Source organism: Dermacentor andersoni, chromosome 7 (genome assembly GCF_023375885.2).
Source record: "Dermacentor andersoni chromosome 7, qqDerAnde1_hic_scaffold, whole genome shotgun sequence".
NCBI lineage: Eukaryota > Metazoa > Arthropoda > Arachnida > Ixodida > Ixodidae > Dermacentor > Dermacentor andersoni.
In genome coordinates, this window is record NC_092820.1 from 96,035,801 (window position 1) to 96,051,799 (window position 15,999).

The 15,999-nt window shown below is 46.4% G+C and overlaps 1 protein-coding gene across 1 annotated transcript; it reads right to left on the minus strand.

Moving 5' to 3' along the window:
* Positions 1–5,606: 5,606 nt before the first annotated feature.
* LOC140219300 (uncharacterized) lies at positions 5,607–8,594 on the minus strand. Its single transcript, XM_072289081.1, has 3 exons — positions 8,525–8,594; positions 8,327–8,387; positions 5,607–6,884 (listed from the first exon to the last, which is right to left on the minus strand). The coding sequence occupies exons 2-3, from the start codon at positions 8,340–8,342 to the stop codon at positions 5,668–5,670; spliced, it is 1,233 nt and encodes a 410-aa protein (XP_072145182.1). The 5' UTR covers positions 8,343–8,387; positions 8,525–8,594; the 3' UTR covers positions 5,607–5,667.
* Between the last annotated feature and the right edge of the window lie 7,405 nt (positions 8,595–15,999).

Consider the following 15,999-nt stretch of genomic DNA (forward strand, 5'->3'; position numbering starts at 1 on the left):
ATCGGCGTCCATGCCGGACAGCTATGCGAAGTGGCTTTAGGCAGTGACGCGTTGTCCCGCGCGAACGCGTGTTCGTGTCAAATTTACGCGCTTTCGTGTCGCTTAAAGGTGAGAAGCAAACAGAAACCAGGACGCAAAACTTGTCGGCCCTCGCAGGACCTTTAAGAAGACTTGAAAAGACGAAACCTGCTCTGTGCATGAAAGCACGAAGCTTCTAAATCGCGCGCTTTTCCTGGCGCAGTTCGGCTACGTTCTCAGCGCTGTCGCGAGCACCTGGAAGGGCTTTGAACGCGTCTTCTGCTCATACGTGTCTGTTTCCGTCCCGCTAGACACTCTTAAAGAAGGAGCTTCAAGATAATTTGCGACTTGTGGAGACGAAATGCGACTGGCGTTTGAGTACGCAGGATAATAAATTATGCTTTTATGTACTATGCTTGCACAGCCAGTAACAGAGAAGTCCACAGTGTATACAGATGTACAAATGTCGCACCACCATATCTCGCCGTTCATGTTGTCGAGAGGCTACTTTTGCATTTAGGAACATAAACATAATTTATAGTATGCAGCGTTGTCGATAACGCAATAAAATTATTTAAGACCCTATGTTTGTCTTCACTGACCTAAAATTGTAAAGAGTAAGCCACGTCTTCCCAATATTGCCTTAAATACACATAAGCGTCTCCTAGAAGAACTACATTAGTCCGTCATGAAAGCTTTCTTTGGAGTAAAAACAGAAACATGCCCGCATGACAGATAGCACTTTTGTTCTACAGACAGACGATAACTTCTTACAGTAGTTCCATAAAAGTCTCAGTAAAATAGAGCCATATAGCTGATGTTTTTTATATGTGAGCGAAAACTGATAACCCTTGTGTTTGTCTCCTCTCATTACCGACCCATGTGCAAGCAATACGGGAGTCACCCCTCTACAGCCTACACGGATGTGGGGTCTTTCCCAGGCGAGCAGCCACAACAGCAAACGTAATCATCAAGAATGAACATCGGAGCAGCATTCCACTTCCCCCAAACAATTCCCTCCAAGCTGAGGAAACGGATGCCGTTCGCGGTATCCCAAACAGAGGTTGACGTCATAGTGACCAATTCTGAGCAGGCATGTCGCAGCTTCGCTAGCGGCAGAATTCATGCCAATACGCTCAAAATCATCAATCAAGGGACGCCAACGAGATCAGTCATGATCATCTGGTCGCCACCTCATCACGACATTTCTGGCGATGAGGTTGCCAACCACGTGACTCGAGATTTGACTCACCGAGCGGACGCCGAGGAATCCGAACCCCAGCGCATGCACCGTCCATTCTCGTGCCAAGACATCGCGCAACATCACAAGCTAACCCGCAGAACATAAGCACCGCCACACAAAGCACTATCCAGAAATCAGGAACGATTCTTCCGAGCTCTACAAGTTAATGCATTCTCCCCACCCAGTCTGAAATGACCTTATAGCCCCGAGACAATTCTCTCCACGATGGCGCTTCTGCACAGAACTCTGGTTCCTCAGGCACATGGTAGAGGGTTGAAGACAGGCACCATTACATATTCCGAACCTTCATCAAACCAACGAGCTATGGTAGAGAGCCTTGGCCGCCTCTCACCTCGCGGATCACCAACGGCTGATCGAGAAAGCCCAGGACGCAGACCGAGCTCAAGGCGTTCAGAAATGAAGGCGCCTCTCCAAAGCTTTATTTATGTAATAAACATGTTAATTCTCTCTCTCCGCACCGTACCATTTTTAGCATTTTCCTTGAAGTTCACTCAAATGTCCTTATCCGTAATACAATGAAATTCTTTGTACAAGTAACAATTACTACATTTTTGTTGAGCATTATTGCCGCACACAGAACAGTAGATTAAACGCATGACGTTAGCTCAACTTCAGACATGTGCCCGGTTGTTACGCGGTTGAGTGTTATACAATGGAGCGGTGACGTTAAACATCTTACAAAGGCGACATGGGCGCAGACGTGAAACTGATTTTCCTTCTTTAGTCAGTGGCTGTTACAAATTTACGGTGTGTGACATATATCTTTGCGCAAATAGATGTTATACCCCATTTTTTTAAGGAAGCCAGTTATACATCACTAGGTATGGAAATTACTGCTGGAGTGTATGCTTAATAGGAGAATGTCTGTAGATTTTAGTCATTTTGTCATAACTTTTCTATCCCTTAGCTAATAAACTTGGTTAGAGGCTTCAAGCATCCCAAATACTACTTCACAATTTCTTAGCATACTTTGGGTGCATATTGCCCTGGTATTTTGGTTGAGAATTAGCCCTGTCCTAAAGTGAGTACCGCTGAAACAGCAGCCCACATTTAAGACATTTTCTTAGAAAGAGCCTGATGCCGTAATTTCGATTACCTATGTTTCGTTCTGAGAGCATAGTAAACGTTGATTTTTCCTGTGATTAAAACAGACGTGTCTAGCAGATATACTGTGAAACCGATATTATATCTGTCGCATGAAGAAGGTAGGCGTTGCTGCAACCTGTTGGCGAGTAAAACTGTGGCTAGGGCGGCTAAATAAGAAGAGGCCTAGTTTGGCCGTAGCGCCGTGGGGTGCGAGGTTGACAGCTGCTAAAGAAAGTTGTCCCCCACCACAGACGCGAGAGGCAGGACGCTTCCGCAGCCTCATCTCGGCGACATCTTATTCATGTATGTGGCCAGTTGTGAATACACGAAAAAAAATTGCTTAGTGTGCCGGTAGTGCCTCAACAATTGGCATAGCGGTCGTTCTGCAAAACTTGGTCATTTCTACGTTTTAAACAACACAAGGAAGAATTTTATAATGCTTTTCTATTTATTGAGACTATTCAGTGATAGCACTGAACCGTTCCTGAGCTCGCACTCGATCACTGGCTTTTGGGCAGACTAATACAAATTTTGTACAGTGTAATTCATTTTACAGAGTTACAGAATTATACAGATTTATTCCGAAGCCATACCAGGCAGTATTGCCTCTATTGACAAAGCTGATATCTCATATAGCCACTACGAATTAGGTTCACCGCAGCAAGATTTAGCTTTCTCTTCACTGATGTTGCGTAGTAGCTTAGAATTGCTTTAGCAGGTAATTCAGGTTCCCAAATTTCAGAGTCCTATTCTATAAAATATTGATAATACAGAAAAAATTATAAATCTATAAATGCATTACTTACAGTCGTCTCATACGACCGCACGTGAATATATTATAGGCTGGTTTAGGTACATGTCATTTTCAACACAGTAGTGTGATAAAAGACATTGTAGCGCCTCCTCCTCTGTGCTATCTTCAGCTATGCAAAGCTCGAGGATGTGTGGAATTGTCAGCTGCCAGGTTTTTGATTAATTTTTGAAAGCGCTGGAGAACAGCCCTACACCTTAGTATTGGTGCACTTGTGTTACACAAAGAAAACAGAAAATACAGAAATTTGAAATACCTGAGGTACAAGGTCCAACAAAAGTTAAATTGAATCCAGGAAGGACAGGAGTCAGATAAAGAGCACGTACAATAGCTGAAACTATCAACATCATAACGAGAACAGAGTTTTGCGATTCGGATAGGACCTGTCATCCTCGCTGACATTCCTATCACATCTAAGCTAGGCGAAGGCGCCTTGTCCATCGAGTCAACTTCACTGTAGTGCGTAAATGCTTGCGTAGCCCACAAGTACAAATTACGACAGCCACCCTCAATCATTCCAAGGACTACCGCCTGGAAAATGGTGGCCCAATAAATAGAGCTTCAACGCATGTGGTTGCTAGTCAACATGCGGCGGCGCTGTTGAATATGAAACACACTTTATCTTACTGTCATAGCTCCATTCCGTAAATTCATATATTAGTTTGTCGTGGCAGTGTTTCAGACGATGCTTAAACGGGACGCGGTCCTACAGGCACTTGCTTGGCACCAGAAGCAGCTTGATTTAAATTTAGGACTACGTTCATATGAAATGGTATTAATACGGTTCGAGACACTATTGAACACGCCTAATCATGAAACAACAAAAATATGTTCCTACCCCTTTCCACGTTTATCAAAACTGAGAGCTGCAGAACAAGGGCAACAGTATTCGTGATATTCGTCGAGGCCCGGTACTTGCTTATGCGGTTCGTAGATCTTCCCTTTCCAGAATTGGAAGAAACGTGAAGACAGAAAACCTGGAAAGCTGCATACCTAAAAAAAGCACAAAGACTGCTTCGGCGAAACGCTTGACAGCCTCAAAAAAGGGAATGTCATAGTGGGGCCTGCATGTCTTGCAAAGAAAAATTGAAGCTATCCAAATCATCGCGGACCGTGACGAAGAACGGCGTTGGTTTCCTTAGATATCCGTATACTTAAGCTTGCCCAGGGCTGGTTCGCTTGGTGAGTGGCATATTTCTGGTTGGTTGTACTTATTGTGTTATGTCAGGGCATATTTATGCACCAAGTTCCCTTCAGCGAAACATTGTACCATCGTTTTCATTATTCGGCATAAGCATTTTGGAGGTTCCCATTCTTTATAAGATTTAAAGGACCAGTTTTAAATGCAGAAAATTATACTATACAAAAAGTCGCTGAACTCGTGCGCAGACGAATCCTGCACTTACACGAAATCCTTGACCAAGTCGCAGATGTCGTATGGGTCAATGAGCGTAAATACCTTTGTCCTAAAATTGAGGATACCCAAACAGTTACTTTCTCTCAATCATCAACTTCGCTGAGCATATGTACCTACGTATTGTGCCTAAAGAGGCAACACCATAAGCCTAAAGCCATTTTTTGCCAAAGTGTATATGCGAATGTTTTGCGGCGCTCTACGGAAAAAGATTCCAAAGTAAAAGGAAAGTTGTTTTTCTCCTGAACGTGAAGCGCTCCCTCGCGGGGTTCGTCATTGAAACTTTTCTATTCCGAGTGCAAGCGTTTACCTTTCCGAGGTAAGTGGTTTCGAAATAAATGAAATTTTTGAAAATTGATAACCGCTGTTGTCTTTACCACCATTCAGCGTTATGTGTGTGTGAGCACGCTGCCGTTCAAGTCTCCGTGGCCTGATCGAGCCATCCATGCACACGAGAAGACCAATTCCATAGCTTAGCGATACTCTAAAACGTGAACAGCTTGTATGTTCCTCTTACCTTGGCAAGCATGTCATGCAAATTGACTGAAAAAAAAACAAGTATCATCTACGGCGGGAACATATTATGTTAATTGTAACAGAAAAAAAACGAGCAAACACTTATTTGTGGTTTTAGTAGTAAATTGAGACTCCTCGCCTTTGTTACCGTTGACAGTGGAATGTATGTTCCGCCGAACCTTGTAACATGTTGTCTTTTATTCTTGGTAAGATAATTATATATAGAAACCATTCATATTCCTTCGGAGAGTGCTAAAAAGATTATTTCTCATTCACGTGCTTGCGCCGCACAAAAATGTAGTAAGCTGGCTGTTGGCTATTACAAAAAAAATAAAAAGTGAATAGGAAACATCCAGGCCTATCTTGAAAAATTCAAACAAACATTAGTAACCCTGGCCGGTGTGAAAAACTGACGGGTTTTTTTCAGGTACAACGTCCACCAGAAACTCCAATGCGGCATTCGGAAGAATCAGAAAAACCGAATAAAATGAAGCAGGTAGAAAATTTTCATGTTGTTTTATTAAAGATGCAAATCTGATAACTTCTGCCCATTGCAATTCAAGAAGGCGGCAAGCCCGTCTTTCGGCACTCATAGTAGCACACGTTCCAACAGTACAAGCTACACTGGGTCAGATCCCCTTCCGGAATAGAAGAACACTTGCTTCGAGTGCAAAAGGTTTTTTCGCAGGCGCAGATGCATGGCTCGTCGCACACCCGAAATCGGATCATTTTTGGCGGTGGGCTACTGTCACCGGTGCTTGAGCTAACGGTGACCGGCGATATTCTTTCGGTTGACTTGGTTGTCATAGGAGTAGCTGCGCGCGTCGTAGACTCCGTGTCATTTTTGTCACCAGTTGTCAGCACAGGTGCAGTGGGCTCTTTCGGTGGAGGCTTTGGAGCGACTTCTTTCGGTACCTTTGTATTATCCGGCGTGAAAGAGTCATTCTTATTCTCGAGCAGCCTTCGAAATATTGGGGCGTGAAGCTGAACTGCTTCGGAAGGGTGCTCTATGTGGCGCGCCTTGACGCTGTCGTGTACGCGCCTGCTCCTTTCCGAGCGCTTCCTTAGATTCTTGGCATTACCATTGTTCGCGTTCGGTTTTAGTTTGGCTTCCGAGCACTCATGTGCACACACACTGCGGCAGTGGGCTGTGCAAGTGCTCGAGTCCGTCATCGGGAACGATGAGCACGCCCTTCGCTTACAGAAATTCTTCTCGCACCCACAGATGCAGGTCTTAATGCAGACGGATTGTCTAAGCATTCCTTTGTGGGGATTGAGATGAGGAGGCTGCACCACGGTGTCGGGCATGTGTGTTCGTTCAGGTTGTGCTCGCGTATGGTTTGAAGGATGATAGACAGCGTTGCTCCGCGTGAACCGAGCACTGGTCAAATGTGTGGTGCCGGATGACGCCGGTTCCCTGGTTTGTTGGCGGGCGGTTGACGGGGTTGATGCGATGTTGTTTTCAAGCGGTTGGGAACGCGGGGTGCTGCTTTTTGCCTCCCATCCAGCCGGGGAGTTGGCTTGCGGTGAAACTTTCGCATTGCGCAGTCCTTGGTAGTGATGTAGCTTCTGAATAGCCATTCCAAATCTTTTATGGCCGGTATCTCCAACGTTGGCGTATTTGTGTTGTAAAACGGGGTGAACTGCCCATGCTGTCTTAGCTGGATGATCTTCTGTAAGCCTGGGGTTAGTGCGCGATTGGACCACTGCGGAGCTCGTCTCCGAGGCTGTTGTCGTGCCCCCGTGAACGCACCCAAAGCAGATAAGGATGAAAACTGCGATACATATAAAGCAGGAAAGAGGAAATAATAGTGCGGCACTTTGCGTTTACGAACTTTGCAGATTCCAGAAAAAAGTTGGATAGTTTCTGCGTTTCCACATGGCTTATTTACTTACATATAGGATGGCGAAAGCGGGTGTGATCTAAGTGTGTGTTCATAGATACATTATGCAAATGTGCACATAAAGCGCACATTTTCTACCAACACTTTATTTGTGGCAGTTACAAGGAACGAGAAAAAAAATTGCACTCAATCAGTGTTTTGCAGTAGGCACATCGTACTAATTAGTAATCGCCTTGAGATTCTAAAACGTATGTCTGTTTTAAAAGAATTTATTGTAACTAACTCAAAGAGCAGCCCGTCAGATACAATTATTTTTGTCCGTAATCTGATGAAAAGGCCACTAATGACCTAAACACAACAAAACACTGTTTTCGAGAAGAGTATAAACCGCTAAACCTTTAACAAAATTATAATAAGTGACAACCCGAGATTGACCTTATTATTTGCTACATTTGCATATTGGATTTACCGCATTCTCATGGAGGAAGTGCCCTCAAAATTTATACAAATACGAAACAGACAATTAGGCATATGATAAAAAGTAGTCTTCATTACGCCACTTCCGCATGGCAACGAGTTGGGGAATATAGGCAATTGGTTTGTACAATAATGGTTAGAGTACAAAATAGTAAAATTTTTGTCTTCCGGTTAAAATAACGGCCATAGACATAAAGGTAGTTCGACAGCAGGTCAAAAATGGAGCGAGGAGACGTCTCCATAAAAGTAAGGCCTTGAATTTCGACAGAATATGCCTGCATAGCTGAACCCTGGAGCATAAAAGATTATTACACGCATTTTCAGGACCACTTTAAATGACCAATAGAACTGAAATGAGATATTGCAACTCACTTAATTATTGGTTAGTTTAATTGCAATCGCAAATTGAAAGTAATTATTTGTTTAAAATTTCCGGCAGTTTGATGTTTCAGAACTCATGCAACTCTGTAACGATGTTGCTTTTCATGTAATCCGTAGCATGACTAGCTGTGTATACCAGTCTAGCGTTGCTATGTAAGATAGCCACCATTCATAAGCCTTATTTCTACGACGCGGATAAACGAGTTCCACTTTTCACGCTTTCCTTCATTTTTCCCGATTAGTAGCCGTATCTAAAGTGAGTTTCCGCAGCTGTGTGGCTTGGATGATGATTGCCATAGTGTTATCGAATGTAGTAATGTTGCCAAGCAACAAGTGGTCTGCAGTAGGCGACCTGTTACAGATAATAGTTGGCTTTCTAAACATTATTCCGGTAAGAACTTCCAAACTAAAGTTACATGAATTTTAAGCATAGTTCTATGTCTGCAATACATCCGAGGAGATTACATGCCTATTTATAACGCTTGTCCTAAGTATATTTGCAAAACAGAACTCGCCTGATCCGCCAGTCATGGCTCAATGATTTGGCTAAAAGCCTTGATGATTTGAAAGAAAAGCCTGTTAGAAAAGAAAATACGAATGAAACTATTTTTAAAAGCTAGACTGCTTGAACTATGCATCCTAAGCAAAATTGCCGCAACAGCTAAAAGTGGCCACTGAAAAAAGTTTCGAAATATAAAGGTGCCGTATATTACTGAGTACGAGCCTGTGTGCCACGTCACTGTAGCCGTTCGCCGCAGATAAGTTTAACACTTTATAGCACCCTGAAAATAGTATTCAATTGCTGTGCCCCCAGCCTTTGTGAAACTGACTGTGAGTTCAAAAGCCGAACGGTTACAGTCTATCTGCAAGACAATAACTTTGAGAGCTTTTCACGAAATAATCGCACATAATAGTTCATGCAATCAACGCAGATACATTATTGCTCATTTAGCGTTTAGAAGAACGAAATGCAACTTATGGTGATATTGCGGTAAACGGAGAGAGCTAAGGCATCTTTGTTACATGTTACTTTACGACATCACGAAATGCATTTGCGGTTAGCTTAAAACTAGGATCGAGTAAAGCTTTTCAGACATGCAGGCGGCATACCACAACAAGTGTGTAAAGGTCGGGGAAAGGCAAATAAAATTATTCTTAAATGCCTACAAATGATATATTCTATTGAGTGAGTCGTAAAACAGGTTGGTGTTTCGAAAGTATGCCTCGGTACAAGAAATCTCACTGAATTGTGGCCCAGGAAGCGACAGAGATGATGAAATTAGCGAAGCTGAAAACTGAGCTTACCTGCGATCTGCAGTGAAAGGGCGCTTAGCACCGTGTAACTCTTTTTATGCATTCTAAGAACGACGTCTGAGCAAGAGCAGCTGCTTGTAAGGATCCCAGATGAAATGGGAGCTTTCCGCTGGCAGAATGGAGCCGTCAGAGTGGTAAGGGCGACATGCGTGAATACTTGCGCTCCAGCATTAGGGTCGGCAAACTATTCAAGTCCGAGCATCGGATGTTCTTATACGGGCGTTAAACTCGATAACCTTTGGCCATATGGCGACGAGCTGCGCTCATTCGACCCGTCGCGACAGGTGCATGCAGCACTAGGTTAGCGTCCAATTTCGTTTATTTACGGAGTGCAGCATAAGCAATGAGCTGCCGGGGTGGGACATTGAAGAGAAGGGGGAAATAATTCAGGAGGTTCTATGCCAGTTGAGCCAAGACTGCATTTTTGTCTACACAGCGCGCTTTTATGCCAGGTGTGAGCCAGGCCGAAGTCAGATAACCGGAAACAACGTGTAACAGATTCTACACTTGTCTGCACTCGTTCGGATCGTTTTCCTTTCGCAAGTAAATCATTAGGCAGGGGAATGGTTGACAACAGGCTGCCAACACATTTCAGTCAATGAGTCGCTGAGTAAGATCATTGCTTGTGCGCAGTTTAGCCCTGACAAGTTTGTTTACTACAACTTCAAGGCTACATGGTGCTTTCGACGAACTGATAGTGCATATTCCATGGCATGCAGAGTTGTCGTTGGCTATCAGCATGTTTCTCTTTCATCTTCCATTCCTTCTCAGCGGCGTTATCTCTTGTTTTTGAATAGCCCACAGAAGACCAACAGTCGGTCGCCACCATTCTATACTTGCATAGAATAGCTTGGTTAAGTCCTGGGGTGAATCTATGCGGCAGCATGTTTCTTGACATAGCGTCATGTGTAGATATATGTTTAATTACATAGATAGTTCTTTAGTTAGTCTCTAGTTAGTGAGTCAGTCACTAAGTCAGTTACTTCCACAGTCTTGAGTATTTGCAGGAAAAAGTGGGTTAACGCTGTAGTAATACAAAATACAGGTGCATCGATAAATAGAGCGATTAGATGAGAGCGGTAGGACGCACTTGAATTCTTCTATGTCCGCCATGTAGATGATGATGGAGGAAAGAGCGGTTTCAGACTTAGCTAGTCTTTTAAAGAAATGGCACCAGTACTGACTAATTCTTCTACTTGCAACGCCAACGTTTACATGGGCTTCGAAACTCTTCGATTAATAAGAACCCAAACGAACGTTTCGCATATTCGTCACGCTAATAAAATACATCTTGTGGAAAACACAAGAACTACTCATAAAACCTCTTTTTGAACCATTAAAGGAACTAAATGTTTTTTTCGTACCTCTTACATTGCACGAGGGAAAACGGTCAGCAGAAATAAAGTGCATAGGTTTACTGCGGATTGCTTCATTGGAATTAAGAAGTGTTTTAATATGCGTGTACGCTGTTTACTAAAGCTTTAAGTGGACAAGTATTTTTATAGAGGCAAAATGCAGTGGCTTAGGCACAAAAAAAAAATTTGCGACGAGGATATAGTGACACGCTGACGAAGAAGATGTTATAATCATCGTCGGAAGAACACGATGTTCTGGTCTTCACGCGCTATCATCTTGTCAGCTGCTATAATTATCGTAAACATTCTGTAAATACACGTCTGACTGTTTTACCCCGTAACATTTTTTGTGGAGGTTGCGGGATCATTATCAAGACGGATTTACGCAGCGGGCGCTGCTTGGCTGAATCTACAATGCCAGCTCAAGGCGAGGATGCTTCGGGCCCGTCGGCACCCACGCCCACCGTCATTCTAGCACAACCCCGCGACCCAGGAACCTTTTCTGGCCCCGATGACGTTGATGTTGAGGACTCGCTTCAACTTTATGAGCGGGTAAGCGCCAGCAACCACTGGGACCAGACCATTATGCTCGCTAATTTGATATTTTACCTCGTGGGCACGGCACACGTCCTGTTCCATACCCTCGAGGAGGAACTTACCAGCTGGGACCTTTGTAAACAGAAACTCAAAGATTTGTTTGGTGAGCCTGTTGGACGTCAACGCGCCGCCCGAGAAGACCTCGCTTCGCGTGTCCAGACGTGCACTGAGTCCTATCTCACGTACATCCAGGACGTGCTCGCTCTGTGCCGCAAAGTAGATCCGAAGATGTCCGAGCCTGATAAGGTTGCACATGTCATTAAGGGCATAGCAGATGATGCGTTCCATCTCCTTGTCTTCAAGAAATCTTCCACTGTGCAAGCCATCATTACCGAATGCCAGCGGTTTGAAGAAGGCAAGAGTCGCGCATTGATCAGCCATTTTCCCGCCTTCCCAACACGGCTGCTACGTCCACCTGCGAAGACCTCCACAGTCCGCCCACACCCAATCGCCATGATGACATCCTCCATGTCATTCGACGTGAAATAGAAGCAGCATCTCCTTTCACGACCCCAACCCATGGCCCCGACAATTGCCAGGCGACCGTCTCATTAACACAGCCCATCGTGCGTCAAGAATTGGCGGGACCAACGTCTGCTCAGTTAATCGGCCTGACTATACTTCGTCAACCACTGTCATACGCACCCGCACCTTGAATGTCCCAACGTGGTATCGCAACCCGGCCGAATGGCGTACTCCAGACGACAGACCTATATGCTTCACTTGTGGCCGTATCGGCTGTATTTCATGTCACTGCCGGTCTTCGTGGAATTCGACGCCCTGGCCCTCCTACCCATCCTACGGCCCTCATGCTGCTCCTCGGTTCGCCCCGCAAACGCAGCCAGCAAATTCTGGCGACACTTCTCTTCCTACCCGCTGTAGCCGCTCTTCTTCGCCACGTCGCCGCTTCTCCCGATCACAACCATCTCGCCGATCACCGTCCCCAACGCCTTCCGGCGCACCCTTCCAAAAAACTAACGGGTGCAGCACCTGGAGGTTATACTGCCAACCGACGCGACGCAAAAATCATCTTTTAGCTTGCTCACACATCGGAACCTCATTAACGTGAACGTGGATGGTGCACCTATTAAGGCTCTGATTGACTCTGGCGCGCAGGTATCTGTGATGAATGCTCAGCTTTGGAATCGTCTCAAGAACGTCCTCACTCCTGCGCCTTCGTCTGTGGTCCAAGTCGCCGACACTGGAACACCGGCCGTTATTGGCATATGTCCGGCTCGCGTGAGTGTTGCCGGACATCATACTTCTGTTTTATTTTATGTACTAGAGCACTGCCCTCACGACCTCATCCTGGGCCTTGACTTTGTGTCTACACATTCCGCTTTGATAGAATGTTCTGCTGATGTTGTGCAACTCGCTCTACCTGCTGCTATTGACCCTCCCGACAGTGCTCCGATACGGCTATGTTCCACAGAGCATTTTCGCCTCCCTCATCGTGCCGTTACCTACATAGGTCCCCTGTTCCACCTATACCAGACGGTGACTACATCGTACCGCCTAATCCGGATGTCCTGCTCTCGCATAACGCCGCTTTTCCTCACACCATCGTTACCATTTCGGACAATACGTCCTGCCTTCCACTTGTGAACTTTGGACTCTGTGCACAAGTACTGCCGCGCGGAATATCCCTGGAGCAAATAACGCCAGCCAGAGACTACCACATTTCGGCTTTAACTTGTGACAACTCCTTGTGTTCAACTCTTGCTTCGTCCACTGTCCCTTTAGACTTGAATGCCCTAACAAAAATGAGTGCTCCCGACCTTCCTCCCCAGCGTGCTCAGGAACTACGTTGCCTCCTTGGCTCATACTGGGACATATTCGACCTTGGAGAACGCCCTCTAGAACAAACATCTGTCGTAAAACATCGAATAAACACTGGTAATGCGAGCCCGATCCATCGGTGACCCTACCGCATGTCGCCTACTGAGCGACATATCCAACACGAAGTTGACAAGATGCTTTCTCCAGAGTTCATCGAACCTTCTTGCAGCCCATGCGCATCCCCTGTTGTACTAGTTAAAAAGAAGAACAACAGTTGGAGATTTTGCATCGATTATCGACACCTCAACAAGGTAACAAAGAAAGCCGTCTATCCGCTACCACGCATTGACGATGCCCTGGATTGCCTACATGGAGCACAATATTTTTGGTTCGTCGACCTTCAGTCCGGCTACTGGCAAAATGCCGTCGATGACATGGACTGCGAGAAGACAGCTTTTATTACTCCCGGTGGCCTGTATCAGCTCAAAGTGATGCCTTTCGGTTTATGTAATGCCCCAGCCACATTTGAACGAATGATGGACGCCCTCCTACACAGTTTCAAGTGATCCATCTGCCTCTGTTACCTGGACGACGTGATCTCTTTTTCTCCGACTTTTGCGACACACCTCGAACGCCTGTCGACGATCCTATCTGTTTTCCGTCAGCAGGGGCTACAACGAAATTCGCCGAAGTGCTACTTCGGTCGTCATGCAATTTCTTCTCTTGGGCTTCTCGTCGATTCTTCTGGTGTACGCCCTGATCACGATAAAATACGTACAGTCAAAGACTTTCCCGTGCCAACATGTGCCAAGGATATTCGCAGCTTCTTGGGCCTTTGCTCCTACTTCCGTCGGTTTGTCCGAAATTGCGCCAACAACGCGCGCCCTCTCAATCAGCTCCTCAAGATAGACGCTGGATTCATTTGGGGCCCTGAGCAAGCTGGTGCTTTCACCGTGCTGATTGGGCTGCTACGTCCCCACCCATTCTCGCTCACTTTGATGCGTCAGCTCCAACAGAAGTCTGTACCGATGCCAGTGGCCACGGTATTGGAGCTATCATGGCACAGAAACAACAAGGGCGAGAACGTGTCATTGCCCACGCCAGCCGCCTTGTTTCCTCTGCGGAGAGCAATTATTCTTTCACCGAACGCGAGTGTCTGGCTCTCGTTTGGGCAGTGGGTAAATTCCGCCCCTATTTATACGCTCGCGAATTCACAGTCATCGCTGATCACCACGCTCTGTGTTGGCTTTCGTCCTTCAAAGCTCCTTCAGGGTGCCTTGGCCGCTGGGATCTGCGCCTCCAAGAATACAACTATTCAGTTGTATACCAGACCGGCCGGTTACATCAAGATGCGGACCGCTTGCCGCGCCATCCTGTCGACACCCCTGACGTTTCTGCGGCCGGCATCCCTGTCACCGTTCTCTCTCTGGCTGCTTTTCGCGACATTGGAGCCGAACAACGTCGGGACGCCTCCTTGCAACACCTTATTCAATGGCTCACTTCGACGCCCGATCCTTCCCTTCGCATGTTTGAACTTCAATATGGTATATTGTACCGCTCTAACATGCACCCGCACGGCCCTGCCCGACTCTTCATTGTGCCTGATCATCTGCGTCAGACTGTTTTCGCCCAGCTTCATGATGTACCGACTGCAGGTCACCTTGGCGTGTCACGGATTTATGAGCGCGTTCGTCGGCGCTGCTTTTGGGCTGGTCTATACCGTGACGTCTGCCGTTATGTCGCTGCGTGTGATCTTTGTCAACGACGCACAAAGCCGACCACATTCCCTGCTGGTCGCCTTCAACCGTTTGACGTACCATCAGAATCAATATTCCGTGTAGGTGTTGATTGTTTAGGCCCTTTTCCTATATAAATTATGGGGTTTTACGTGCCAAAACCACTTTCTGATAATGAGGCACGCCGTAGTGGAGGACTCCGGAAATTTCGACCACCTGGGGTTCTTTAACGTGCACCTAAATCTAAACACACATGTGTTTTCGCATTTCGCCCCCATCTAAATGCGGCCGCCGTGGCCGGGATTCGATCCCATGACCTCGTGCTCAGCAGCCCAACACCATAGCCACTGAGCAACCACTGCGGGTGGCCCTTTTCCTACGTCTGCTTCGGGAAGCAAGTGGATTGCTGTAGCAACAGACTGCGCCACCCGATATGCAATCATACGGGCTCTTCCGACAAGCTGTGCAACCGATGTCGCCGACTTGCTCCTAGAAAACGTCATCCTTCACCAAGGCGCCCCTTGACAGCTCCTCAGCGACCGAGGCCGCTACTTTCTTTCTAAAGTTGTCAATGACATTCTACATTCATGCGCGACTAAAGATAAACTTGCTACTGCTTACCATCCACAAACGAACGGTCTAACCGAGCGCCTCAACCGCACCCTTACTGACATGCTGTCGGTGTAGGTCTCCGATGACCATCGCGACTGGGACGTTACGCTGCCGTTCGTTACTTTCGCCTATAATTCGTCTCGCCATGATACCGCCGGCTTCTCTCCATTCTTCCTCTTGTTTGGCCGAGACGCTACGCTACCTTTCGACACCATTCTGCCTGCTAGCCTGAATTCCACGTCCGAGTACGCCCGTGAAGCCATACTCAAAGCTCAAGAAGCACGCCATATTGCCCGACGTCGACTTGTGGAGTCGCAGGACAATCAGCGGCGCTTATATGACGCCCGCCATCGTGACGTCCATTACACACAGGTTCTCCGTTGGTCGCCGTCGCGTCGCGTTGGCCTCTCGGAGAAGTTACTTTCACGCTACTCCGGCCCTTACCGTGTCTTGCGTCGAGTAACTGACGTCACGTACGAAATCGCCCCTCTTGAGCCAACCGTGGATCAGCAGCGCTCCGACGTGGTCCACGTCGCGCGTCTTAAGTTGTATTACTCGCCCGCCTCCTCACCAGCACCGAGCTGGTGCTTAAGACGCCGGGGGTCATGTGACACGCTGACGAAGAAGATGCTTTAATCATCGTCGGTAAAAGACGATGTTCTGGTCTTCGCGCGCTGTCTACCATCTGGTCAGCTGCTATAATTATTGTAAATATTCTATAAATACACGTCTGACTGTTTTTAACCCTGTAACAATATTGTAGTGTTTTCGTGGTAAAATTACACACCATTCCTC